Source organism: Hyaena hyaena, unplaced genomic scaffold, assembly GCF_003009895.1.
Source record: "Hyaena hyaena isolate Hyena2069 unplaced genomic scaffold, ASM300989v1 scaffold_165, whole genome shotgun sequence".
NCBI lineage: Eukaryota > Metazoa > Chordata > Mammalia > Carnivora > Hyaenidae > Hyaena > Hyaena hyaena.
In genome coordinates, this window is record NW_024080797.1 from 155,942 (window position 1) to 183,566 (window position 27,625).

Sequence of the window (27,625 nt, forward strand, 5' to 3'; positions counted from 1 at the left end):
TCCAAAGGGCCAGAGGAGCTTCCAGAGGAGGGGATGCCCACATTGAAGTTGGTTGGATGGGTAGGAACTGATCCAGCACTTGAGGCTTTCCAAGCAGAGAGGTGTGCATGTATAGAGGCTCTGAGGTGTGCCACAGCCCGGAATATTTAGGAGGAGGAAACTCCAGGTCATCGTGGCTGGAAGAAAGACTGAGTCCATGGCAAAAGAAAAGAGCTGAGGTTAGTGGAAAAGTAGGCAGGACTCACGTCTGTAAGTCAAGTCCTTGAATGACAAGAAGTTTAGGAATACAGGAGCTGAGGAGCTGTTGACGAATTTCGTTCAAGGAAAATCCAGGCCAAGACGTTTTTGTAATTGGGAGCAATAAGGGAAATGGACTGGAGGTGAGTGAGATCAGATAGGGACTAGTTAGAAGTAAAAAACAGAGGTGACCAGAGGTCAAGGAGGGTCACAGAAGTGAGGATGGAGGAGATGGGGTGGGCTCAGGAGATGTGAGACATGATCTGGAAGACAGGGTGAGCGGACACAGAGAATGGGCACCTCCAGCAGCGGTGATGAGGGAGGTACTTAGCCATAGGCCCCAGTGGCATTCTGGGGAAGGAGGCTAGAGCCCACCAACTTCTCCTCTCCTTTCTTGTTTTGTGATATGTTTTAGAGACTCGCCCATGATTCTGATGCCCTCTAAAATTTTAGAACCACTGCTATAGAAAGATGCAGTAGTCATATGAGGCTAAACACAGAATGGTGGGTCTCAGCCTCAGGGCTTCTGATTCAGTAGGTCTGGTGTGGGGCATGAACATTTCATTTCTCGCAGGTTCCCCAGTGCTGCCGAAGCTGCTGCTCTGGGGACCGGACTTTGAGAACCCCTGCAATATCACACTGACATTCGCCATTTCCATTCTTAAAACTCTCCTCCCCTGGCATCCTATGCCACGTTTTCCGGCAGGCTCACCCCTTACACTGGAAAACGCTGGGGCGAGAATACAGACATCCTACGTGCAAAGTTTTAAAGTTTAGCGACCAAGCTCCTGGTCTCCTCAGAGTTTCCCACAGAAACACAGCATCTTGAGAAGCGGGCCCAGCCCTGTAAACCCCGCTTCTCCTCCCACGTGGGCTCCACGCTGTGCAGCACTTGGCGCAGCCTCTCCACGTGTGCGGACACCCCTGCCCGCTATTCGAGCCCCAATACCTGCAACCCAACCACCACCAGATAGCCATCCCGTAGACAGAGGGATCCGCCCTCGAAGGACAACCTGGGGAAGAGGCCACACAGACCTCAGAGGCGCCTCAGAGCAATCCCAGGGTCCCAGGACCTAGGGCTTTGGCTACAAGGGGTTACCCAGGATTTGGGTGGGCCTTGCCCCATGCGGAGGGACACAGACAGAGGAGGCCAGACCCAGACTTAGGGCCAAGAGTGACCCTGCTTTCCTGACGACACTCCAGCTGCGCCTGCCCTGCTGCCAGCATTGGCTCAGATGTCTGTGCCCCCAGAGTTCTGGCCCTCCACACCAGAGGTTCTTTATTTGAAGAGGTGTTGTTGGGAAGACACGTCAATCCCCTCGGAAGGTATGCAAAGTCTTGAATGTCTGAGCATCCACTTTTCTTGGGAGAAAAAATAAACCATCTTCATTCTGTTCTCGAAGGGGTCAGTGACTGCTCCTTGTGAAAAAGATAAGAACAGGGGCGCCTGGGTGGCTCAGTCAGTTAAGCATCAGACTTTGGCTCAAGTCATGATCTCACGGTTTGTGGGTTCGAGCCCCTCCTCGGGCTCTGTGTTGACAGCTAGCTCAGAGCCTGGAGCCTGTTTCAGATTCTGTGTTTCCCTCTCTCTCTGACCCTCCCCTGCTCACGCTGTGTCTGTCTGTCTCTCTCTCTCAGAAATAAATAAAATATTTAAAAGAAAACAAAAAGAAAGAAAAAGATAAGAACATGCAGTAGAGACCTCTCCTTAAAATTCCAGACCTGGAGATCAAGCTTTTCAAAATCAGCGTCTTTCGTAACTCGTACTGAAAGCTAACACCAAGTCTGTCTTCTTCCCTAAACCTGTTCTGTGCTTCCTGCATTCTCTACTTCAGTGCATTGCCTCAAATAAACACCCTGAACTCCTTTCTGTGTTTTCTGCCTCCCTCCCTTCCACCAGTGGGGCCAGATTCGACTCCTCTAATTCTTTCTCAAAATCACTGCTGTGCTAATTGCAATAATAATTTCTTTTATTTAATTTTTTTTAAAAAAAATTTATTTATTTCTGAGAGAGAGAGAGAGAGAGAGAGGCCGTGTGAGCAGGGGAGGGTCAGAGAGAGGGAGACACAGAATCTGAAACAGGCTGCAGGCTCTGAGCTGTCAGCACAGAGCCCGACTCAGGGCTCGAACGCACGAACCATGAGATCATGACCCGAACCGAAGTCGGACACCCAACCGACTGAGCCACCCAGGCGCCCCTGCAGTAATAATTTCTTGATCCCTCACTGGAGGAAAGTTTGAGGGCTTAGATCAGTACTGTTTTCTACTTCTTGGCATGGCTTTGGGTGCAGAGTGGACCTGGAAAGTCAAGCTGAAGAAAGGAACTTTGGAAAACAAATCAGAATCAGTCCAGAAATGCTGCATCATGGCTAATAAGTCTATGACGAACCTTTACAATTAGAGGTAGTGATGCATTTAAGTTCCCTTTGTTAGTTTGATTACAATGGTGCTAACATCACTGTGAATTTTTCAATACTAGCAGCTCTCAAAAGTGGTATTATTCCCATTCCTGGGTCAATATAATAAGCTCAGATAATAAGGAGCATTAATATTTCATTAGGACACAGCCAAAAAATCAATGTAGGTGGCATCTGGACTGTTTGTTTTCACCATCCTAAAACTGATTTTAGTTTTTATGAAAATGAAGGCAAACACAATGGATAGAGAGATACCATCTTACATGAAATAACCGGGGGTTGAGGGAGTGGAGAGAAAGGGGGATACAGGGCCCGAATAGTGCCTGCGAGAGGAGGGGAAAGACTTAAAATGGTCATTTGCTCCATCAAAAACCCTTGGGCTTTAAATTCTTTTAAATTATGTATAAGCTAAATAAAATTTGCATTTGGAAAGGGCAGTTCTCAGAATTATGTACAAACACCATTTTTAGAATGTAAATACCTAAAGAAGTCTAAACAAAAAATTTTCTGTGAAAAATACGACCTCCTAACAAGTGAGTCGTTAGGAGGTCTATTGCAAATTAGACGCAAATTACAACTCTTCAAGTCTCTGGACCACAAATTCCTCTGGAAAGCGTGGTTTCCACTGCCTCAAAAATTGTCACTTAGACTTCAGGTCTCGTTTCACAGATGGCGAACCAGATTCCCAAAGCGAGAAGTTAGTTCCCCAAGGTCAGGCCGAGTTCAAAGTGAACCAGATTTTCGGTTTTGAGTCCAATCATCTCAGTGGAACACAACAGGTTGTGAAATAATCAACCAGCTTGTTCAGTCAGACGTCTCTAGGATCAAACCAACCAGAGAACATTTGTGAGGGCCGTAGAAACTTCTGGAATGTGCTTCCGGTTTAAGCGTACATGTGAAGGCCTCTCGGCCCTCAAGCGTTACTTCCGCCTCGCCTTGTAGAAAGGAGCGGATGACACAGTCCTGGAGAGTTTTCAGAATTCAGTACCGACCTCCTGTCAAAATACCCTACAGGACGACTTAAACTTTCAGGCGCTGGGGGGCACCAGAACACTACTTTATCTAAAGAAGCGAAAGACTTCACCGACCGGAAGTTCTCTTGCCCCCAACAAAGAGGGCGCCCGGTTACCTGAGCCAATCAGATCGCTCTACGCATCGTGAGCCTTCCGCCATCTTTGCCAGATAGCCGACGCCAAGATTGCTGACGTAGCCAATGAGCGCGGCCCTGCGTCGGCGTGCGTCTGGCGTCAGAGGCGGGAGGTGGAGCCAAGTTGGAATTTTGGCGCGTCTGGCTGTAGGACCGCGAGGAGAGCGGAGAAGGGTAGGCAGCTGGGGTCTGGGTGAGTGGGGGGGCCCTCCGAGGGTGAGACGGGGGCCCGCCACGCGGGTCTGCGGGAGAGTTTGGGGAGCGAGGGCGAGAGGCGCGGAGCCCCAGGCGGTCCGGTGGGCGAGACTGGAATTGGGCGAGCGCGGTATCGGCGGGGCGGGGTGGGCGCTGGGTGCTGAGGGACCGAAAGGTAGGGGCTGCTCGGAGGCACCAAGGAGGTACCAGGCGTCGGGCCATCCTTTCTACTTAAGGGACCAGGTTTGGTTTCTTTCTAAAGTAATCTTTTAAAATGCCTTCCGTGGAGAATTTAATTTTTTCATTTTTTCATTTTTTTTTTATGTTTTATTTATTTTTAGGAGAGAGAGAGAGAGACAGCGTGAGCAGGGGAGGGTCAGAGAGAGAGGGAGTCACAGACTGAAACAGGCTCCAGGCTCTGAGCTGGCAGTCGGCACAGAGCCCGACGCGGGGCTCGAACCCACGAACCGCGAGATCATGACCTAAGCGAAAGTCGGACGCTTAACCGACTAAGCCACCCAAGCGCCCCTCATTTTTTTTAAATTCACGGTTTGCAAAAAGTTACTGAACGTGTGCCATGTGCAGGCCTCCAGACATTTATTACTTAATCGTCGCGTGAAGCTTAGACTCTAAAGAGAGCAACATAACAAGTCCACCGCAGTGGGAAGTGCAGTGAAGTCAGGAAAAGGATGAGGTATGATTGGGCGCCAGGGGGCGCTCAGATAGGGTGGTCTGGAAGGCTCAGAACACTCCTAAGGGGAAACTGAAGAGTGAGAAGGAGCTAGGGGAGCTCTTTCCAAAGAGCCTGAGGCCTGACAGCACTCTGTGTTCAGGAAGTTGAAGGCTGGCTAGTGTGAGTACAGGTAGGCAAGAGAGAGCATATACACTTCCTCAGAGATTTTTGAATCTTGTCCTAATGACCATGAAAAATAAAGAATTTTAGTTCAGGGAGTACTACGATCTGGCTTATTTTCCTTGAAGATTACTAAGGAAAGAAAAGACTACTGTGGCTGCTACATGGAGAAGAGATTAGAGAGACAGAGGCCAATACAGGAAGCTCATGCTTCAGGCAGAAGATTGAGCATTGTTTTGGAAATAGAACCCATAGCAGTTGTTGGGAGACCCTGGATGAGGGCGAGGTTGCGGGGTGGGGAGGCCTAGGGAGGGTGGTTGGTTATAGAAATAAGACCGTTTGCTAACCCTCAAGAAGCTTACACTCCAGCAGATTTCCCAGGAGACAACACAATGTGGAGCACACAGTAGGTCCATGGAAATACTTGTAAAATAAATAAAAAGGAAGCATCATAATACCTGACACTGGACTTCCCGAAGTCAGCTATAGAAGCTCATGTTAAATAAGAGCCTAGGAAAGATTTATACTTTTTTCTTGCAGTTACTAAAATCAGTTAAATGAAAAAAAAAGGAAAGTGCATGGAATTTACCCTAATTAGCTATGCCGCCTCTGAGTTTCGCTCAGTAGATTGAATCAAAATCCTGATGTGACTAAGGGTGTAACTAAGTAGAGCCACACACTGGACTGCTGTGGATAAGGGAGCCATCAAATGTGTTACAGTAAATAACATGGGACAATAGCGCTAATATCTAGACCATTCTTAATAATACTTGTTCACAGTCAGTCTCATCCATGTGCTCTAGTACCCAACAAACTGCTCTATAGCTCAACTGAGTTTTATAATCATAGTTTGAAGACAAGATAAGGGTGGGGGGGAGTGAGAAATAGATTTCGGGTGAATCCTCAGTTTCAAGTCCGTAGGATTTGTGAGATCCTAGATTCGTTGCATATGAGATGTAAGAAAGCGAGAACAATAGAAGGTGACTTTTCTAATTTTGATTTCATAGCCGAGATTCGACGTTACTGCCATCTCCTGGGCACTTGATTCTCATTCGTTCTCTGTCAAAACTGTGCTCTTGACAGCATGGATGGTAAGTTCTGGCAGTTTTCTCAAGTTCTGTGTGTTTCACGGAAAACCACCCTTTTGTCCATGGACTTGTTATTTGTTTTATTTTCAAAATAGTGAAAATAGCTATCTCACCCTCAGGTATTGTCTCAGTGGTTCACAGAAGATCTCACTTCAACTAGAGAATGTTACTTGTTTTTTTGGTTTTTGTTTTTTAATGTTTATTTATTTTTGAGAGAGAGAGTGTGAGCAGGTGAGGGGCAGAGCGAGGGAAAGACACAGAATCTGAAGCAGGCTCTAGGCTCTGAAATTGTTGGCTCAGAGCCCACCGTGCGTCTCGAACTCCCAAACCATGAGATCGTGACCTGAGCTGAAGTTGGAGGCTTAATCAACTGAGCCACCCAGGAGCCCCGAGAATGTTACTTGTTTTAATCAGTTGGGATTTTTTTTTTCTCCTGGCAGCAGTGATTGTCTTTCATAATAATAATAGTTGGTATGTACTTACAGTGTGCCACACACTGTTCCCTGCTTATTATATATTAACTGCTTTATTCCTCTGAGTAGCCATATTTTTCAGACCAGGAGACAGATGTTTAGTAATTTGTCCCAGGTGAAACTGCCAGAGCAGGGATTTGACCCCAGGCAGCCTGACTTGAAGAGTTCACAGTTAATATTGAAGTCTGTTGAAGTCACTTCATTGTAGCTGAGTTAAATTCTTGTAGTCCTTTTTCATTTTGTTTATTTTGCAGGGATGTGTGCATAATATTTACCTAATAAAGAGGGGCTGCTCTGATGAGCAGAGCTTAGCTTGGGAGTCGCACAGCAGTGATTGTGCTGGCTGTAAAGAGACCCTGACAAATAACATGTGGTTTTTTCTGGTTGCATAATTGAGCTCATTTTCTGAAACTAGGTTCTATCTTTAAATCCAAGTTTATTACACTCTGCCCTTTTCCAAAAAAACTAGAACCAAATATTATTGAAATTCTTCACATTGCAATAACATGTGACATTGATTGTACCTTTCGTATAATAGCATCCTGTTTCCTAAAATCATCAAATTGCCTTCAGAGTGGTTAATATAAAGTGTAATTATTTGCTGTGAGACAGTTAAGAAAATAAGTGATGAATGGGTATGTGTCCTATAAGAAATCATTGTATCTAGTAAACATTCATTTGGTTGGCACAGTGTTAAGAGTTTGGCCCAGTATAGACGAAATCTCAAAAAAAACATTTACTGGTGCTAGAGAAACACGGTTGAACAACATTCCTTCTTCCAGTGTGGTACAGAGCAAGATAAGAACAAATAAGTAGGAAGATAACAGGTAGTTGGTAAGATGGAAGACAAGAGAAAGAATGTGTATGCTGAGGGGAATGCTCCAGAAGACAGGGAACCATGGGTGATGGGAGAAGAGCAGGTGATTGTAGGCTGACTTCCTTGGGGATTCGAGAGGAAGAGGGTCTAGCATATAAATGAAGCAGGGAGACTGGGTCAGCATTACATGGAGAAGACAGGATTATTGGTGGTGACTTAGTTGAACCAGGCTGGCAGGCATCACATAGTAAGTCTTGGCAACATTTATCATCAACTCTGGGTGGTGTGAGCCAAAGCCTCTTCCTCGAGTGTGCTGTCTTTAGCAGCTAGGAAGGCCTCTTGGCTCCCTTGAGGGAATGTGGCAGGTTCACCCAGAACACAGGGAGCCAGAGTGTCTCTTTGCTCTTGCTGCACCCTCCAGTTCTGCAGTGATTGTTGAGTAAGAAGTTCCAGCAGATCAGTATCTAACTTTAAGCCTTAGTTGGCTCTTTTCCATCTGGTAAGAGAGTGTAGGGTGGTGGAAATATTGGTTTGCTGTTCTAGAAATTTCCATCCTAAGCCAGGCTCCCGTGCTGATCTGAGTCACCATATGGTCCTGAACAGACCCTTGACCTCTCTGGACTTTAGCTCTTGTCTTTCAAGTCAAGGGGGTGGGGGGAGTACATGAAATATCCTTAATGTATTTGCTTTAAAGTGACTCAGATTTTATAAAGGATTAATACCCAAACAGAAAAAAAAATTAAAGAAGAAATCCTAAGGGCCAATAAATGTAAACAGTTATTTACCTCATGAGATTTGTGGAAATGCAAATCAAAACAGTGAGACGCCTTTTAAAAACCTCCATCAGACTAGCAAAAAATTTTAAGTGACATCAGATATTGGTGAAGTGGTAGGAAGAAGTGGCACTTGTATACCATGCTGGTGGGTAGTAACCACTGTGGGAGCAGTTCGGCAGTATCTGGGCAAGTCAGAAAATGTGCACACCCAGCGGCCTAGCAATTCCACTCGTGATAGGTATTCCTGGGAAACTGACATATGCAAGACGAAGTCATGATTGATGCATAATTTGTGATGGGAAAGAATTGGAAATAGCCCATATGTTCGTTATTGGAATATGGGTGAATAAAATGTGATAGTCTTACTGTATAGCAATTGAAAGAAATAAACTGTATGTTTTGATTCAAATGAGTCTTACATGCAGTGTTGAATGAAACCAGAGTACAGAGGAATACATACAGTGTGAAACAACTTATGAATATTTTATTTTATTTTTTATTGTTTATTTATTTTTGAGAGAGAGAGAGACAGAGCATGAGTGGGGGAGGGACAGAGAGTGGGAGATACAGAACTCGAAGCAGGCTCCAGGCTCTGAGCTGTCAGCATAGAGCCCGAGGTGGGGCTCGAACTCACAGACCGCAAGATCATTACCTGAGCCAAAGTAAGACGCTTAACCAATTGAGCCACCCAGGCACCCTGAACATATTTTAAATCAATTAAATGCTGTGTATTGATTATGAATACTTATGTATTTATGTTAAAAATCTGAAAAATGGACTAGAATGATATACCAAAATTAGGATAATTATTATAGTTGGGCACGGAGGCAGTGGTTAGGGATTGCGATAAGATTTGGCATGATTAAAAAAAACACCACATATCCACATTAAAAAAAAGATTTGGCACGATAAACTTTATAAACTTTTTTTTTTTTTTAAGCTTATCTAACATAAAGGCGAGAAGCAAATATGATAAATAGCTAATTCTGGGTGATGAAATAGAGTGACTTTTTATATAATTCTTTGTACCTTTTCTACATTTGAAATTTTTTTTACCCTTCAAACAATTTTAAAAAGCCTAAATGCATGTGTTGTGTATTTTTGGTTTATTCCCTCATGGGTTGGATTTCACAGAGGTTAGTATACAGGAAGTTATCTCTTTAGCTGAAATAGCACAGGTAGAAAGATCAGCCCAGTGCATGGCCCACTGTGGTCGCTACGCAGGTGTCGGCCCCTTTCTCCTTAGCCCAGTGCCCTCTAAGCACTTGGGAAGAGGAAAGGTGGACACAAGATCAACAATTTTACCAGGCAAAATGGTGAATCATCTTGATTGCCTTATTAATGTTGAATTTTTTTTTTAATAAATATTTTTATTTATTTCTAGGAAAGAGAGAGACAGCGTGAGCAGGGGAGGGTCAGAGAGAGAGGGAGACACAGACTCCAAAATAGGCTCCAGGCTCTGAGCTGGCAGTCAGCACAGAGCCCGACGTGGGGCACGAACCCAGGAACCGCGAGATCATGACTTAAGTGAAAGTCGGACGCTTAACCGACTAAGCCACCCAGGCGCCCCATAATGTTGAATGTTTTAATTAACCGTGCTTGTCATTAGCAGTTTTTCTCAGGTAGCTTTACTTTCTGTCCTTTGTCTTTTTCCCCAGGGGAGGAAGATGATTTGTCTCTGCTGACGGCATTGCTGGAGGAGAATGAGTCAGCCTTGGATTGTGATTTAGAAGAGTGTCACCCTTTGACCCAGGGAGATGGCAAACCTGATGTATTTGATGAGCTCTTTGATGCAGATGATGATGGTGAATCTTACTCAGAGGAGGCTCCTGATGGAGAACTGGGAGAGGCTGAGGACCGAAAGGAAAATCTGGCCACTCTCTTTGGAGATATGGGGGACTTAACAGATGAAGAAGAAGTTCCCACACGACAGTCACCTGGAAACAAAGTGCCCACTCCTCCCAGTCAAGGGAAAACTAATCAAGAGTTGCAAGGTGCCCTAATTGCTTGCTTTTCTTATTACTTCGAGGTAGACTAGATGGAGCCTAACAGTTTTTATCAAAATAGTTGCTGAGTCAAGAGTGGAGATAAATAAATGACTTGGGGGCAAAATAAATTGTGGGAGTGAGTAGAGGAGACATTCACAGCCAACATGTCAGCATGCAGAGGCCCCATGTCCCAGTGTCTGTCAGCTGTAATTGGTTCTTCCCAGAATGGTTCTAATGTCTTTCATGCCTGTTATAGAAAAATCTTAACTTAAGAGACTTACATGCATGTGGAGGCCAAGGATGAGACGGCCGACTTCTCCACATTATTTTTGGGCAGGAGACCATTTCTGAAGAGAAGTTTTGTGGAGTCCCTTTTATTCATGTCATTGTCTCTTACAGATTTTAAAATTTTAATAAAATTCAATGGTTGGCTCTTCTGATGCAAGAGCCAGCATTTATTATATTAATTACATTATTTGGTTTATGAAATACTAATCGTTCTTCTTGATACGCAAAAACTTGTTAACTGGGGATATGTATCTGTGATATTTGTCAGAAGAGCAAATTAAAAACTAGCTTAGGTATTAGAGATTTGATTACTGAAAATATGAAGTTTATTTCTCTAAGGGACCCCTTGAAGTGCAAAAGTCAATGATGAGTTCTCAGCATGTGATTATATTGTGGCTCTTGGCGTTTCAGGGTAGGGGAGTGGACACCAAAAGTAATTCCATCATTTTTATCCTGTATAATATTTCTTCTGCCCTGAGTCTTAAATTAATATATTTTTCTTTCCTAGATGAATTAAAGAAGTTGCAAGAACAGATGAAATCCTTACAAGAACAGTTAAAAATAACAACAATTACACAGCCAAGTCCAGCCCTTCAGCATAAATCTCCTGGTAATCAGACTATAATTCTAGGAATAGTGTACATCTCTGTTAGTAAGAAATTATAGGGGCACCTGGGTGGCTTTGTTGGTTAAGCGTGCATCTCTTGATTTCGGCTCAGGTCATGATCTCCTGGTTTCTGAGTTCAAGCCCCACATCAGGCTCTGCACTGACAGTGCCAAGCCTGCTTGGGATTCATTCTCTCTCTCTCTTCATGCCTCCCCCGCCCTGCTTGTGCTTGCCCACATGTGCCATCTCTCTCTTTCTCTCTCTCTGTCGCTCTCAAATAAATATATAAAAAAGCAGAAAGAAAAATTAGAGCATCACTTCTGCACTCAGCTGCTGGTAAAATAGCCTTTGAGTTCCTTTCTAAATTTCCTTGTTAATTTCCTTTTAATAACGTAGCTAAGTCTCCACGTCCCCCTCTCAAGGAGAAGAAAGTTCAGAGAATTCAGGAGTCGACCTGCTTTTCTGCAGAGCTTGATGTCCCTGCTCTACCAAAAACCAAGCGGGTGGCTCGGACACCGAAGGTTTCATCTGCAGGTATAGTCCTCAGGACCTCCTCAGTTTTTCAATACTCTGGCTCTGTTTAAAATTCAGTTTCGTACTGTCATACTTTCAGGGGACAGCTAGGGGTCCGTCTGAATCCGCCCATTGAGAAAAGTAAGTTTGTTTGGGAATGACAGCCGTATGCTCTATTTTGTAATCTTTCTCTACATCTCAAGGTGCTTAGAAAACCCTCAGGTACAGAATAGGTATTTACTAAAACAATGAATTAAATGTTTTTGAAGCTCTACAGTCCTGTAGTTGAATTGTGGTAAGTAGAACCACTGGATTGAGTTCTCGTGCAATCCAGAGATAGAGTCTTTGGGCTTGTGAGTTCAAAGCACAGATTCCTTTTAATGGCTAGGTTTTATTTGAAACGAGGTTGTATTAAAGCAGAGGGTACATTCTTTAGAAAAGCGCAGAGCCTGCTTTAGATCCTCTGTCTTCGTCTTTTCTCTGCCCCTCCCCTACTCACACACACAATGTCTCTCTTAGAAATAAACATTAAAAAGTATTTAAGTGTTAAAAAAAATGATTTTCTGGAAGATCTAAGACAAAATGGTCTGGATAACATAGCTCAGAGTAAGCAGCATGGTACTGACCACTTAGGTTCCAAAAGGCCCTTTTGAATAGCAGTGGTGTATGATTTCATAGTAGGGAATAGCAGCCCTGAATGTTCAGGTTTCTTTAACCACAAATTATGTATTCCATGTATCTACTTATGAATGGCATCCATTCCATGACATTAGTGTGTCATTACGCAGTGTCCAAAGTTCTGAGGGAGTGGAGCTTGGGTATGCTTTCTAGAGATTCTCAAGTTCTCAGGTTGCCCTGCTTCCTAGCCTAGGAGCACTAATCCAAAGTCTCTTTGAGGGTAAACAACACAGTCTTAATTAAGAGAGTAAAGTTTTATTAAGGAAAAATATCCACGTTTTCTGACCTTCAGGAACATTATCAAATGCTTATAAAATAAGAATAGTAACCACATCTGGGATATTTAATGCAAGCAAGTCAGTAGACTACCCTGGGCCCCCTAGATCCCCCTGACCCACCCTATAAATAAAATGTAATGGAACCAAATGGAATGAGATGAAACGCAAAACAAAGAAAAGGGACTTAACTTTGGATTTTCTTTAGGTAAAAGTTGATCTGTACACAAATCACTTATCATTGATCCCTGAAGGAGGGCTCTTACTCCCTTATGGAATCTACCACAGCGCTGTGTATAGGGAATGCTCAATGTCATTGCAGAAAGGAACTGTTTTTCAAAGCAGCAGTGTAATACAGCCACCATAAGCCACATGTGGCTATTTACATTTATGTTAGTTAAAGTAAAATTAGACATCCATTTGATTAGAAGCCCTGTGGCCGCCATACCAGACAGCATGGGTTTAAAACATTTGCATTGTCTCGGGAAGTTCTTTCAGACTGCACTGCAGAGATTTGGAGGGTAGTACAGATAATGGTCTTGTGGGCTTCCTTTGTTCTGTCAAGATTTGGTTATTGCATATTGATTTAAAAAGAATTCTATGAAAACAAATTTTGTAGGGGTCAATGTGATTTTCCTTTCGTTTAATTTTTATGTTAATTTTCTAGAGCCCAAAAGCTTATCTTCAGGGACAACAAGTACACTCTCCCAACCACTCCGAACTACTCCTGGAAACAAACCTAGTGGGTTAACCAGAGATCGGAGTGCAGGGACCCTCAGGAGTTCTGGAGAACCGGCTCAGACAGTGGTCTCTGTGGAAGCCTTCTCGGGCCTGAGACTCAGGTCAGTAACCATAAAGGCCTCTCACTCTGTTCTCATGCCCCCCACCAGATGCCTTGTCCTCTTTCCCGAGGAGTGAGCCTTCTAGAAATAATGTTTGTATAGCAAATCCACTTAACACCAACAGCTCTTGAACTTGACAAAAGTTGGCAGTAAGACTAACCATAACATACAGTAGTTTGCTTGTGAAATGTTTAAAGAAGACTTTCCTGTTTACTTGAGTGAAAGGTAATGTATCTGTAAAAAGTAAATTAGCAAATAAATAACAGTGTATTTAATCAGAAACATGGATGGAGACTATTTTTAAATACATAAAAGTATTCACAGTTTAACCAGAATAGTAGCATCTTGTAATTAATGTTAAGAAAAATACCTGTGTTCGTTTTCTTTCTAATAACTTTTAAAGCAATTTTATGTCCTTTGCTTTGGTTATATGGGGAAATTAAGATTCTGTGTTAAAATAGGAATAAATCCCAGGATCAATTCAGTTCAGAGTCTGGACTTTTAAGTCTGCCATGCTCCATGCCACTCGTCCATTTCATCTCCATGAACACTTCTGTTGAAGCCCAGGGCAGGGCAATAATCCTTACTGCGAGACCAGATGGCTTTTAGTACAGTCCATCTGTGTAGTTAGGTGCCAACCTTCTGGAACACCTAACCCTTGTCAATCTAAACTAAAACTGCTAAGATCTTGACTTGCACATTATTGGGGGTTGGGGGCAGGAACAGGTAGGTGCCACCACACAGTAGAAGTATATTTAAAGACTCCACACTCTTCCAAAATCAGAAGAAAGTACTCAGTGTCTTAATGATATCTGGGAAAGTCTATGGTATGGAATACAGCAAAAGCTGTGGTTCTCAGTGAGGGTGTTGGCAAGGTTTTTTCCAAGGTAAATGTTCCCCTCCAAAGATGATCCTGTCTGCTGCAACAAGTTCTCAGTTGAAATCACCCACAGATAAAGATGTTGCGAATATGAGTCCACTGCACTGGTCAATTGAAGGGGGTAGACAAAGTGAGAACTACTCAGCTAGAGCTGAGTGGCCTACAGATTTAAGGGATCACACAGTTGTTTGCGTCTCTTTGTAATTGTAATACCAGGATCTCAGGCCCTAAAAGCACTCCAAAGGGCAGTGACATGATAGTAACCTGTTAACTCACAGAAATCAGGCACGGAAAGGGTTTATCCACCTACATTGTTTTTCTCTGATTGCTTCAGAGTTAGCTCTACAACTTTCCATGCGTAAAGTCTTTTGAAATAGTCAAAAGGCATGTTTTTTCTGTTTTCTCTTGTCCTTGAATATATAATATGACCAAGTAGGGGATAGATATTAATATTCTAATATTCTACACATTAATATTCTAAAAAACAACTTTTGCAAGTCCACAAGTGTTTGGCCAGTTATTAGGAATAAGAATATATTCATTGAAGCCTTTATTTATTGTTGTATGGAAGTGTTAGGTTAAAAAAGTCCAGTTAGAGGGGTGCCTGGGTGGCTTAGTCGGTTAAGGGTCCAACTTTCGCTTGGGTCATGATCTCGCGGTTCGTGGGTTCGAGCCCCACGTTGGGCTCTGTGCTGACTGCCGGCTTGGAGCCTGGAGCCTGTTTCAGAGTCTGTGTCTCCCTCTCTGACCCTCCCCTGCTCACGCTGTCTCTCTCTCCCTCTCTCTCCTAGAAATAAATAAAAATGTTAAAAAAAAAAAAGTCCAGTTAGAAATTGTAGACCCTATGAAATTCTTGCAGAATTGATGAAATTTAAATATCTTATTTTGTAGTATCAATTTATGATTTTGTATTAAAGTCAAAGAGGTCACTTTTAAAAGAGTATCATAACATAATTTATAAGAAAAAGAGTGTATGATATAAGCCCCACTTCTCTGTCAAAGGAAGCACAAACCCAGCTTTAAGAATTATCTTATTTATCGGCCATAAAAATCTTTGCCTTAGGGGCGCCTGGCTGGCTCAATTGGAAGAGCATGCAACTCTTGATCTTGGGGTCATGAGTTAGAGCCCCATGTCAGACATGGAGCCTACTTAAAAAAAATCTTTGCCTTGTCCGTACTACATAACTAAGCCTCCCTGAGAACAGGGACTTCAGAGAAAATTTCTGCCCGTAACATCTCTTCTAACCAAACTGCTACAATGCCAGGCAATCTCTGCTTAGAATAATAATGTAATAATTGCTGGTTTCTTGACCCAGGCGGCCTCGAGTGTCCTCCACAGAGATGAACAAGAAAATGATCGGGCGAAAACTGATCAGGCTTTCTCAGCTCAAGGAAAAGATGGCAAGTGAGAAGCTGGAAGAAATAGACTGGGTGACTTTTGGGGTTATATTGAAGAAAATCACTCCACAGAGTTGTAATAGTGTAAGCATCTTACTGACTTCTTAGCTGCTCAGTCACAAATTGACAGTGAGGACTCATGTTCTTGATTTTTCTAGCCCAAGCCCATTAGTAGTTCATTTTGAAATAGCTGCTCCTAAGTTCCCAGGTTGCCTCACCTTGGTTGGATTGCTGTCTGAGAGGGATGTATGGAAAGAGTGCCCTACTTACAGAAGATAATTGTACAGGGTCCTTGGGCTTTTCCCTGTATTGTTTTTGCTGCATTTCACTTGTCATTGTTTTGGTGACACCTGTGGTTGTCCCAGTGACACTGTAATCCCACTTGTGGAGAAGAGGCCAAGTTCACAGACCCTCTGGACAGCCTAATGAAGTAAGAGGGCAACTGCAGAAATTCTGAAATTGCCGACCTTGTGAGCGAGTGGAACAGTTGTAAAAATCGCAGTTGACTGAGGCATAACAAGATTACCTTGTGGCCTGGTGGGTCACAAGATCTGGGTTCTAAGCCTCATTTTCCCTTTAACTATGTGGATTTAGGGTGACCTTTAATCTTTAAGGACTTCTGTTTCCTTATTTAAAATAAGAGCAAGGAACTGGCTTTTGATTCTATCAGAATTCTCTCCCACCTCTGAAAATACTCAGGTCACGATCTCATGGTTCAGGGGTTCGAGCCCCATGTTGGGCTTTGTGCTGACAGCTCAGATTCTGGAGCCTGCTTCAGATTCTGTGTCTTTCTCTGTTCCTCCCCCGCTTGTGCGCGCACGTGTGCGCTCTCTCTCTCTCTCTCTCTCTCTCTCTCAAAAATAAACATTTTTTAAAAATGAGAAAGGTAATAAATACTAAAGCCTAGAGGGAGGATTAATTTATAATTAACAGACATTCTCAAGACTATATATTCAGGGTGGATTATATTTATATATTTTTCCACAATAGAGTACTTGAACCATATATAGAGACACTATAGCCCATTGTGCAAAATTTAGTAAAAATAAGGGTTTTTTAAGTAAAAATAAGATTGTCTCCCTCTCTCTGCCCCTCCCCCACTCATTCTCTCTCACTCTCTCTCTCTATACATACACACACATATATACACACACACATATACATATATGTGTGTGTGTATATATATAACATTAAAATTTTTTAAAAAATATTTTTAGTAAAAATAAGAATAAATTTTTGTTCCAGGGGAAAACATTTAGTATCTGGCGACTGAATGATCTCTGTGACCTGACGCGGTATGTGTCGTTGTTCTTGTTTGGAGAGGTTCACAAACAGCTCTGGAAGACTGAACAGGGTGCTGTCATAGGGTTGCTCAACGCTAACCCCATGAAGCCCAGGGATGGTTCCGAGGAGGTAAAAATCTTTCCATGGTTTTCTTTCTTTGCTTTGTTGTTTTGTTTTTGCTTTTTGTTCTTTGCAGCTTAGCCAAGTTTTATGAAAAACATTTTGTACTGGTCCACCCCTGCATCCTGAGTCATACTTTTATGTTCCAGTCATTTGGTTTTTTTTTGTTTGTTTGTTCTTTACCCACCAATATTCTGAGTTTCCACCTACTCTTAAGTGTTTTCTCACTTTACTTTTATCGTTCCAAATTAGTTCCAAGATTCCTGGAGTGTTTTGAATTATTATATTCAGATTTCCTTAGATCTTTTCCATAGATTTCCGTGGCTGCACTAAGAAGGTAAGATTTTATAGGTGAGGGGCCTTGGCTCTATTTGTTAGTACAGCTGTAGCTGCAGCTCAGAATCAGAATAAAGTCCTCTTCTCAAGCAGCAGTAGAGCAAACCGAGGTCTCCTGTGAATAGCAGCAGACCTTCCCTCCACCTGACCCACAAGAAGCATCATTTTGTTGTTACTACATATTATCATTAATATAAGACCAGAGAGTGAGAGACAAAGTTACTTCTTCCCTTTCACCGGAGAATGGCAACAAATCTTCATCTGTTGGTTCAGAAGTGTTTGCAAGTAACAAAAACTTCCCTACTGTTTCTTTTAAGGGTAAATAGTGGGGTTGGTTTTTCTCACATAATAAATAAGCCCGATATAGGTAATATAGTGATGTCATGGTCAATGTCTGTGAGCCTCTCAGCCACCTCCTCTTGGCCACTGGATGGCTTTGAAGCTCTCGCCGTCACATCGCCTTTGAATGCAGGAAGTGAACCAGTCCCACTCTGTCTGCTTTTTTGAGGAACTTCTGCCTCAGTCTCTTGGCCAGAACGCAGTCACATGACCATCCCTAGCTGCAAGGGATGCTGGGAAAACAAAGCAGGATCCTTCACCTGAGGCTGAGCATTGGCCAGCCCACAGGAAATGTGGATTCTACAGCAGAGATGCAGGAGAGAATGGATATTGTGTAGAGCACTGACCGTGTCTTTTCTCTACCTCCCATTCCTAAAGTTATTTTTTAGGGTCCTGGCTTCCAATTCCTGTAGACTCCTAACGCCTTGCTAACGCCCACCAACCAGCCTCTTACTCATTCTTGCTGAGGAAAGACCTTACCTTTGTCTGCTTTTAAGTCCCGCCCCCGTGTCTTCTCTGCAGGTGTGTTTGTCGATTGATCATCCTCAGAAGATCTTGGTCATGGGTGAAGCTCTTGACCTGGGAACCTGTAAAGCAAAGAAGAAGAATGGACAGCCATGTACACAGACTGTTAATTTGGTTGGTTTCTATTCTGTTGGGATGGTTTCTGCTAACTAAAGACAGGGCTAATATGAATAGATTGTAGATAGCCTAGCTTAGAACTGAAAGGAAGCACCAAAGTAAGAAAATCCAGTGTGTGGTTAATGCCAGTTTAAATAACTAAGGATGAGGGAAGGATTTAACCTTGTAGGAAAGTGTTCTTTTGTTGCCAGCTCACTAAAAGGTATGAGGAAGATGGGATTTTAGTTTGCCCTCAATTCTGAGTAGTGACAGAGATCAAACACTGTGATGAAATACACTGAAAACCTTATTTTAGTCTCTTAACTTCAACATGTATTTTCTTAGGACATTTTTTTTCCAATGCTTGTTTATTTATTTTAATGTTTATTTTTGAGAGAGAGGGAGACACCGTATTCAAAGCAGGCTGCACGCTGAGTTGTCAGCACAGAGCCCAACGCAGGGCTGGAACCCATGAACCATGAGATCATGACCTCAACCGAAGTTGGATGCTTGACTGACTGAGCCACCCAGATGCCCCTATATTTATTTATTTTGAGATAGAGAGTGTGCGTGCAAACAGATGAGAGGGGCGAGAGAGAGAGTCCCAGGCAGGCTCCACGCTCAGCACAGAGCCCAACATGGGGCTCTGTGTCATCACTGAGATGACCTGAGCTGAAATCAAAAGTTGGATGCTAACCAACTGAGCCAGAGCTGCTTAAGAAATAGTAATTATGATAATTTGAGATATAATTCACAAACCATAAAACTCACCCTTTTAAAGTGGACAATTCAATAGTTTTAATACTGAGTTGCAACCATTAGCACTATATAATTTCAGAGCATTTTCAGTACTGCACCCCCTCACCCCCCCAGCAAAAAACCCAAACCCATACTCATTAGCATTAGCAGTCACTCCCTATTACCCTCTTCCCTCAGCCCCTAGTAAGCACTGTACTTCCTCTCTCTCTGAATTTGCCTCTTCTGGACATGTCACGTAATGGGATTATACAATATGTGGCCTCTTGTGTCTGGCTTCTTTCACTTAGCATCATGTCTTCAGGATTCATTCGTGTTACAGCATGTGTCGGTACTCATTCTCGTTTTGTGGTTGGATAATATTGCATTGTGTGGATATCTCAGTTTTGTTCATTCATTAGTTCGTTGCCTGCTAGAGGCATTCATGTAGCAGTTACTGTGTGGATGTTACGTTTTCAGTTTCCCTGGGTATATAATTTCTGCATTGCATGGTAACCCCGTGTTTTGGCTTTTGAGGAACCACCAGACTGGTTTCCAAAGTGGCTTTTGCATTCTCCCCAGCGGAGAGAGGCGCTCCATATTCTCCACATCCCCGTCAGCACCTGTTTCCGTCCATCTCTGATGACAGCCATCCTAGTGGGGGTGACGTGGGGCTACTTCGAGCTCTCTGAAAGAATTAAATGGCAAGTTTCATCTCCATTTAGTTCCCTCATTCCTGCCTAACAGATAAACTGCTGAGCAGGAAATAGCAAGAGGTGGGGAGTTGGAAAAAGAGCCTTACAGATCTCCATACAGGAACACAATCATTAAAACCCCATTGTCCCCGCAAATAGGGCTCACCCAGTAGAACATGAGCATGTTGTTTTCCTTTTTTTTCTTCACTTAAGAAGTGGCATTTCTCTAAGGGGCAACCAGAGAAATAGAAAAGTTTCACTGACACTGATGTTGGTATATTTGTATATCAGTGCATACTGAGGTAAAATTCACATAACCTACAGTAAAGCATTTTAAAATGTACCCTTCAGTGACACTCCTCATGTTTACTCTTATGGAACCACCCGCTGTCTAGTTTCAGAACCTTTTCAGTCCCCACAAAAACACCCATACCCATTAAGGCACCTCTCCCTGTCCCCCGCACCTCCATCCTCTGGTGATGTGGCCTTTTGTGTCTGACTTCTTCAACTTAGCATGTTTTCGAGGTTCATTCTAGAAGCTGATGTTCTTTCTGTTGTAGAAAGAGGTCATATGGGGTGAACAGTATCACTTTTTCATCGAACTAGAGCTTTTAAGGTCTAATTTCGGTAAGCCTCTGCATACCTGCCCTTTAGGAATGGCCTTGGAGGTCTCTAGGGGGCTCTGCACTTAGAATAGTGCCCCATAAGGGCACCTGCAGGGGGCTCAGTCGGTTAAGCATCCAGCTCTTGGTTTCGGCTCAGGTCATGATTTCCCGGTTTCATGAGTTCAAGCCCCACATTTGCCTCTGCACTGGCAGCACACAGAGCCTATTTGGGGTTCTCTGTCCTCCCTCCCCCACTCGTGCTTTTTCTCTCAAAATAAATAAACTTAAAAAAAAAAAAGAATAGCGCACCCCAAAACTGGGCAAAAGGACCAGTGTTTATTGACGCTGTCCTCCCTTGTGTGTCCCTAATCCTGTTGCCACTTCCCTCCCTTTCGCAGAATGACTGTGAGTACTGCCAGTACCACATCCAGACCCAGTACAAGAAGCTGAGCGCCCGGCGAGCCGACCTGCAGTCAACCTTCTCCGGGGGACGAATTCCGAAGAAGTTTGCCCGCAAAGGCACTGGCCTCAGAGAACGGCTGTGTCAGGATGGCTTTTACTACGGAGGGGTTTCTTCTGCATCGTATGCAGCCTCCATGTAAGACATTCTCTGGGGCGCCTTTTGGGACAGGGATCTTGCTTGGCTCCTTATAAGAAGAAACCCAGGGGTTGTACTCTTCTGTGATGGTCCTGGGAGACTTGTACAGGTGTTATCTTTCATAACTCACTGCCCGGAACAAGGTAGACCAGGACCTCCTCTATTCCCAGGTAGAGAGGAGAACCCAGGGGGAGAAATTAGGTAAGTCGTGTCATGATGGTCTTTACCTTGGACCCCACACTTCTTTGGCTTCTAATGTACGTAGTGCAACTTTGTCAGGACTGGCTGTCTGGCTGTTAAAAAGTATGTTAATCATAGTGTTGGCCTCCTTGAAGTCATTTACTTCACAAGTGAGCTGTTAAACCTCTTGGAACCCACATTTAACTCCATGAATCGATAGCAACAAAGCCTTAGGCGTGGAGTGCTGCCGAGGCAGACATCCATGGCCTCTCTTCTGGGGAGCTCAGGCCCTGCATAGAGTCCCTAAACTAGGTGATCAGTGGCAGTGTCACTGTATTGTAGGCACATCTGAGGACAGGCGGGGACCTGGCACAAGTGAGCTACCATTGGTCCAAGAACAACAGATTTTGTTCCCAGTCTAATGGAAATTGGACAAGAAGACTCTCATGTCCTACCTATCTTGTCAAATCAAGCACATTTTTAAGATTTAAAATAATTTCTGTAGTTTTCCGAACTGCAAAAAGCAATACCTCTTTCTTATAAAATATATATATATATATATATATATATATATAGTTCAGCCAAAAAGAGACAATAAAAACCATGTATAATCCCACTACCTGGATAATCATTAGTTCTTTGCTGTATGTGAATACACACACACACACAACACACACACACACAACACACAAACGTACACAAAGCTGAATAGGCTTCTAGATGTTTTTTCCCCATGTATATCAATTCCTAGTAATATAAAATAAGATCATAATGGACCTATACTTAGTAACTTCTTTTCCCCACATAAAATAATTAACACTTTCCTTATCGAATGTACACACACAGCATTATTTTTAGTGTCTATGTGGTATGTTTTTAGGTGAGTCAGTGATAAAACAATTCCCTGTGGGTAAACATTAATGGTGTTTCCAACTTTTAACATTACAAACAATATTTTATCCCATTAAGAACCTGAGTTTTTGGGGGTGCCTGGGTGGCTCAGTCGGTTGAGCATCCGACTTTGGCTCGGGTCATGATCTCAAGGTTTGTGGGTTCGAGCCCTGCATCGGGCTCTGTGCTGACAGCTCAGAGCCTGGAGCCTGCTTCAGATTCTGTGTCTCCCTCACTCTCTGACCCTCAACTGCATGTTCTCTCTCTCTCTCTCACGCTCTCTCTCTCTCTCTCTCTCTCTCTCTCAGAAATTTAAAAAATTAATTTTTTAAAAAACCTGAGTTTTTGCATAGTCTTTATTTATTTTAAGATTAATTCCTAGACTGCTTGATTAAAGTATTGGCATATTTTTTATTTCTTTTGCCATATTGCTTGTCCAGAGTGACCTCACCCAGAGTTGCAGGTTGCCTGATGTCATGTATTCACCAGCTGCGCTGTAAGACTGTGATATTAAGGAAGTTTCCTTAGAGAGTTCTGTGAGAAACTTCTGACAGTTTGTAGTAAATGAAGATGTCTGTGCCTTTACCTCATCTAAACACTGAAGTGTCTTGACTTTCCTTTTGGTGTGACTCTTGTCATTTCAGTGCAGCTGCTGTTGCTCCTAAAAAGAAAATACAAAGCACTCTGACTAATATGGTCGTCAAGGGGACAGACTTGATCATTCAGGAAACCCAACAAAAACTTGGTAACTGTTTCTCGATGCTGTATTTCTTTCTGCAGCCTAATTATCTAGTCTTTAGGATTGAAAGTGGTCTCGGTTCATACACTAAGTTATAAATACTCCCTCATCACTATACTAAGTGAGTGATGTGGCCTAAACTGAAGGGATAGCTTGGCTGGTAGCATCTTAAGAAAAAAATCAACATATTATCATGACTGAGTCTTTGCCTGGTATGCTTCATAAATTTTCTTGTTGTGTCTCATTTTAACTCCTAATGTCCAGCGTTAGAATCTGTGGTATCCAGTTCCTGGTCAAACTCATCAGTTACCTTTTCATGAAAACAAGTCTAAATCAAAGAATGGCACCTCTGGCCTTTTCACTTGGGGCTTTGTTCCTAACAGTGGTGAGGGCCCAGCACAGACCCTACCCATAGTGCGCAATCCAGACATTGTTTATGAAATGAGCACACAACACCAGTGGTAATCGTCACTAGAAGTAAGATCTATTTGTCCTGACATCAGAAGTCCTACTAGTCTGCTGTTAGAGACTAAGGATTCATTTTTCTTTTGGCATTCCATCTACTTCATTTTCAACTGACTTAGTTGTGAATCCAGAGTTTAAAAAGTGACAAGTCACAAGGGGTGCCCAGCTGGCTCGGTAAGTAGAGCATACCACTCTTGACCTCAGGGTTGTGAGTTCAAGTCTCACGTTGGGCGTGACCTCAAACTGTCTGAACTAAAGTCCTCTAAAGCTGATGCTTGTATATTCCAGGAATACCCCAGAAGAGCTTGTCTTGCTCTGAGGAATTCAAGGAACTGATGGACTTGCCTACATTTGGAGCCAGAAACTTGAAACAACATTTAGCCAAAGCCAGGTCATCATCAGGTAGAGTCAGCCTTCCCCTGCTCTGGTGCCCACACCCGTATCCCCGCGTCCCTGGGAGCGCCTCAGCCTGTGGCTTGTGTTTTTAGGGCTGACAGGGAGCCTGAAACCCGCTTTCCAGTCCGTCTCAGCATCAGCCCTCTTGAAGCAGCAGAAACAGCACATGCTGGAGATGAGGAAAAAGAGATCAGAAGAAATACAGAAACGGTAAGAATAGGTTTGATATTCCATTTAGATAACCCCTCTCAGGGATCCTCAGAGCGTCTTAACAGATTTCCAACATGTAGCTTCAGAGTTTGGATGGTTGGCTACCTTTTTAATTTTAACCTAACCTAAGAAGAAAGAATTTTAGGTTCTAGATTTCTGACTCAGGCAAGTGAATCTGAGACCAGCTGGTACAGGTTATAGTAACTGTCACCCGGGAAGAAGAGAAAGAAATGCTTAAAGAGGGTTTTGTGCAAGGGCACCTGTTTCCTCTCATTTCTTAGTTCTGCCACAATTAGTGTTGTAAGTACAGGCAAAGCCAGTGAGCAGATTTTGCAGTTGTTCAGGTAAATGATAAAAATGAGGCCAGGAGAGTGGAATCATTCTAGAGGCAAAAACAAGTGGAAATGGGTGCAGAAGGTGAACACATCAAAGAATCTTGAACTCAAGTTCTCAGAATAGTGAAAGAGTGGGGTTCACAGATGCCCATTGGGTATAGAGCGCCATGCTGTGTCCTGCGTTACTGTGTCTCACTCGTCCCTTACATTGACCGGTGAGGTGCTCTTTTCATAGGCTTTGGGGTTTTTTTTTTAATGTTTATTTTTGAGAGAGAGAGAGTGAGAGCGAGCGAGCAGGGGAAGGGCAGAGAGAGAGGGAGACACAGAATCCAAAGCAGGCTCTGAGCTGTCAGTACAGAGTATCCTAGTCTTGTGAGTGATAGAACAGAGTGCCAGAGAGCTGGTGGGTGATGGAGCCTGTTTTGGACACATACCTGACCTACTCCAGTTTGAACCAATACACTGTCCCAAATCTGGGCCACTAAAAGATGGTTCAGTGAACAGGAGAGTCAACTTTAAGTCACAAGGAAATTCTTTGCAAAAATCCGAGCATACATTTGGCCTCAGGCAGGTGAGTTTGAGCTACCAATGGAATATCTTTAGAAGTATGCATTATGTGGCTACAGATGAGCTAAATAATTATATGGGAGCCGTGGCCTTGTGTGAAACAGGGGGCACTGTCCTTTTAATGGTATTACTTAGGGCACCTGGTTGACCCACATCTCACCTTTAGGACTGCCTTCTGTAGAGGCACCCGCTAGAAAGCTAGTTGGCAAAAACACTCATCAGTTCTAAGTTGGTGAAACAGTGTATTCAGTGAAAAATTAGTTAAACCAGAGTTATTAAAGCCAGTGTTTTTCTTCCTGTGTGCTAATCTGAATTATTGACCAAGGAGGGGACTATTTTACAAATAACTACTTATCAGCGGGTCACCTGCCAGCAGTCTCCCAGGTCTGCACATTGTGTGACTTCATATTTCTTTAAAGATTTCTCCAAAGCTCGAGTGAGGTTGAGAGCCCGGCTGTGCCACCTTCTTCTCAACGGGCCCCTTCTTGGTCTCCGCAAACGGGGACTGAGTTCTCCAGCCTGAAAGGAACACCAGCCACATCGATGCCCAAGCTTGGGCGAGGCGTCTTGGAAGGAGATGATGTTCTCTTTTTTGATGAGTCACCGCCACCAAGACCAAAACTGAGTGCTTTAGCAGAAGCCAAAAAGGTAAGTGGCATCTTTTCTCAACATTTGAATTTACATTCTGTAGAACATCACTGGAATTGCAAACTTTATATATCTATGACCAGGAAAGACAGACAGTAATAGCTGTTTATTGATCATGATAATTAGCCTCAAAGGAATTGTAAGCAATAATGGTATCAACATAATGCCATTAATTTATCTTTACCCATTCTCAGTGCTGTTCCTTATACAGCTTAAGGAGATTGCTTAAACACTGGCCTGAGAGAGACAAACTCTAGGAATTGTTGAGGCAAAACTGTAAAATGGTGGTTTGAAGAATCCTTCTTTAAAAGAACTCTTACATAGGAACTAAGTTGCTCTGATTGATGTAGGAGTTGAGTGCTCAGAATCTCCCCTCTCCACTTCCTGAGTCACCCTGAGCCCCAACTTGAGCTTGTCTTCTCTTTGTTCTAGTTAGCAGCTACAACCACAGTAAGGGCAAAAGCTAGTCATAAGCCAAAGCTGTACCTGCAATAATAATAATGATAACAGTTGGTTGTGTATCTGTGATCTATGTACATGTGCCATGTCCTATGTATAGGTTCATGCTTTGCATGCATTCTCTCATTCCATGCACACAGGCTAGGTAAATGCTCTCATCTCCCATGTTAAAGATGTAGAAACAGACTGAGAAATTAATTTGTGTTAAGGTTACAAACTAGTAAGTGGCAGAGCTAAAATTCTCTCCTAATTCTGTCTGATTCCTTTTTTGTTGTTGTTGTTATTTATTTATTTATTTTGAGAGAGGAAGAGAGTATGGACAGGGGAGGGGCAGTGAGACAGAGGGAGAGAGAATCCCAAGCAGGCTCCACACTATCAGCACAGAGCCCAACATGGGACTCGGTCCCACAAACCTTTAGATCATGACCTCAACCCTAATCAGGAGTTGGATGCTTAATCGACTGAGCCACGCAGGCACCCCTCATTCTGTTTGATTCTAAAACAAACTTCCAAAATGTTTGTGTGATTCCTCTATGGGTTTTGAAGCCCACAGTGTAGCTGATGTGAAACTATTGATATTAAAGTAAGCTGAAACATTAGTTATTAGTTCATAGACCTGTCTCCATGCTTTAAAATTTTAATAAGTGGGTTAATAATGCTAAGCAAAGAGAAGATCTATTTTGTCAGTTTCTATGTGAGGACAGAATTCACTGACTAATAACTAGAAGAGGGATTTAGAATTATAGATACCAATCCCATCTTTAAGATTATAATCTCTTTTTCCTCCTTTCTTCTAGTTAGCTGCTATAACCAAACTCAGGGCAAAAGGTCAGATTCTTACAAAAACAGACCCAAACAGCATTAAAAAGAAACAGAAGGACCCTCAGGATGTCCTGGAAGTGAAGGAACGTGTAGAAAAAAACAACACGCTTTCTCCTCAAGGTACTGTGGATTTCAGAGTTAGCAGTGGGAATGAAGCCATCTGTAAGGAGATGTTCTAAACCGTAACCACCATCCCTGATATCAAAAGTCATTGTTTCACTTAAATTTACCTCTCTGTACAATACCTAGATAAAATTTCTACAACTGGAATGGATTGTTTTCTATAATCGCATTAAATTGAAATGACATTAGGCACGATCTAAGAGCTTAAACAAAGGCTCCTCATTGGATCTTGGTACAGATATATCAGTATAAAGATTTGCTTTGAAAGGAGTACAATTTCTTAGCAAATTGCCCTGTTTTTATTTTTAAATTTCTGAAGTTGGCAGTGACATTTTAGCATCAGCTTGTAAGAAGTATTTTTGTTGATGTTACCTGTCATTGGAGCTCCTATTTTAGGGAAAGGAGATTCTAATTCAGTGGTCAAATCTGCCATACCTCATATTCTAGGCTCTACTTCTCAGCCCTACTCCTTAAAGTTTTCCTCTGCTGGTACCTGGCGGGGTAAATTATGTTTGAAGGGTCTGGTAGGCAGAGATGGAGAGGATGGGGATAGCTGAGTCCACAAGGCTCACTGGCTTCCTGAAATTCCTCTGTAATCATCATCGTTTTTCCTTGCTGCTCTAGCTGAAGATGAATTGGAGCCTGCCAGGAAAAAAAGAAGAGAACAACTTGCCTACCTGGAAACTGAGGAATTTCAGAAAATCCTAAAAGCAAAATCGAAGCACACAGGGCTTCTAAAAGAGGTGAGAGCCCAAAAGGTCAAAGATGACACAGATATCTTTCAGACTTGAGGCATTTTATTGTGGGACTCACCCAAAACGTAGTTATATGTCTGAGTCAACTTTGAAGAACAGGAATATTTCTGATAGAATTTAGCTTTGCCTTTATCCTTGAATTGAATGTCATGTAACATTATTTTAATGGGCTTCAGTATTATAAAAATGTTGTATTCTAGTTATGGCTTTTAAGTAACATTTAGGTGGTT

The 27,625-nt window shown here is 42.9% G+C and overlaps 1 protein-coding gene across 4 annotated transcripts in view; it reads left to right on the forward strand.

Annotated features, from left to right (window-relative positions):
- Positions 1-3,927: 3,927 nt before the first annotated feature.
- The window catches only part of MCM10 (minichromosome maintenance 10 replication initiation factor), a 45,829-nt gene continuing 22,131 nt past the window's right edge, over positions 3,928-27,625 (forward strand). For 3 of the 4 annotated variants that reach the window (XM_039240045.1, XM_039240049.1, XM_039240046.1), the window contains exons 1-16: positions 3,928-3,975; positions 5,857-5,940; positions 9,662-9,997; positions 10,788-10,889; positions 11,283-11,420; positions 13,020-13,194; positions 15,391-15,556; positions 16,718-16,885; positions 18,074-18,190; positions 20,606-20,805; positions 22,521-22,621; positions 23,369-23,482; positions 23,569-23,686; positions 25,008-25,236; positions 26,493-26,637; positions 27,265-27,383. In XM_039240045.1, the coding sequence (XP_039095976.1) occupies positions 5,934-5,940; positions 9,662-9,997; positions 10,788-10,889; positions 11,283-11,420; positions 13,020-13,194; positions 15,391-15,556; positions 16,718-16,885; positions 18,074-18,190; positions 20,606-20,805; positions 22,521-22,621; positions 23,369-23,482; positions 23,569-23,686; positions 25,008-25,236; positions 26,493-26,637; positions 27,265-27,383 (2,235 nt within the window). In that variant the 5' untranslated portion in view covers positions 3,928-3,975; positions 5,857-5,933. Of the gene's footprint in view, positions 3,976-4,191; positions 4,240-5,856; positions 5,941-9,661; positions 9,998-10,787; positions 10,890-11,282; positions 11,421-13,019; positions 13,195-15,390; positions 15,557-16,717; positions 16,886-18,073; positions 18,191-20,605; positions 20,806-22,520; positions 22,622-23,368; positions 23,483-23,568; positions 23,687-25,007; positions 25,237-26,492; positions 26,638-27,264; positions 27,384-27,625 lie in introns of those variants that run through there. The other variant, XM_039240048.1, reaches the window with a different exon arrangement.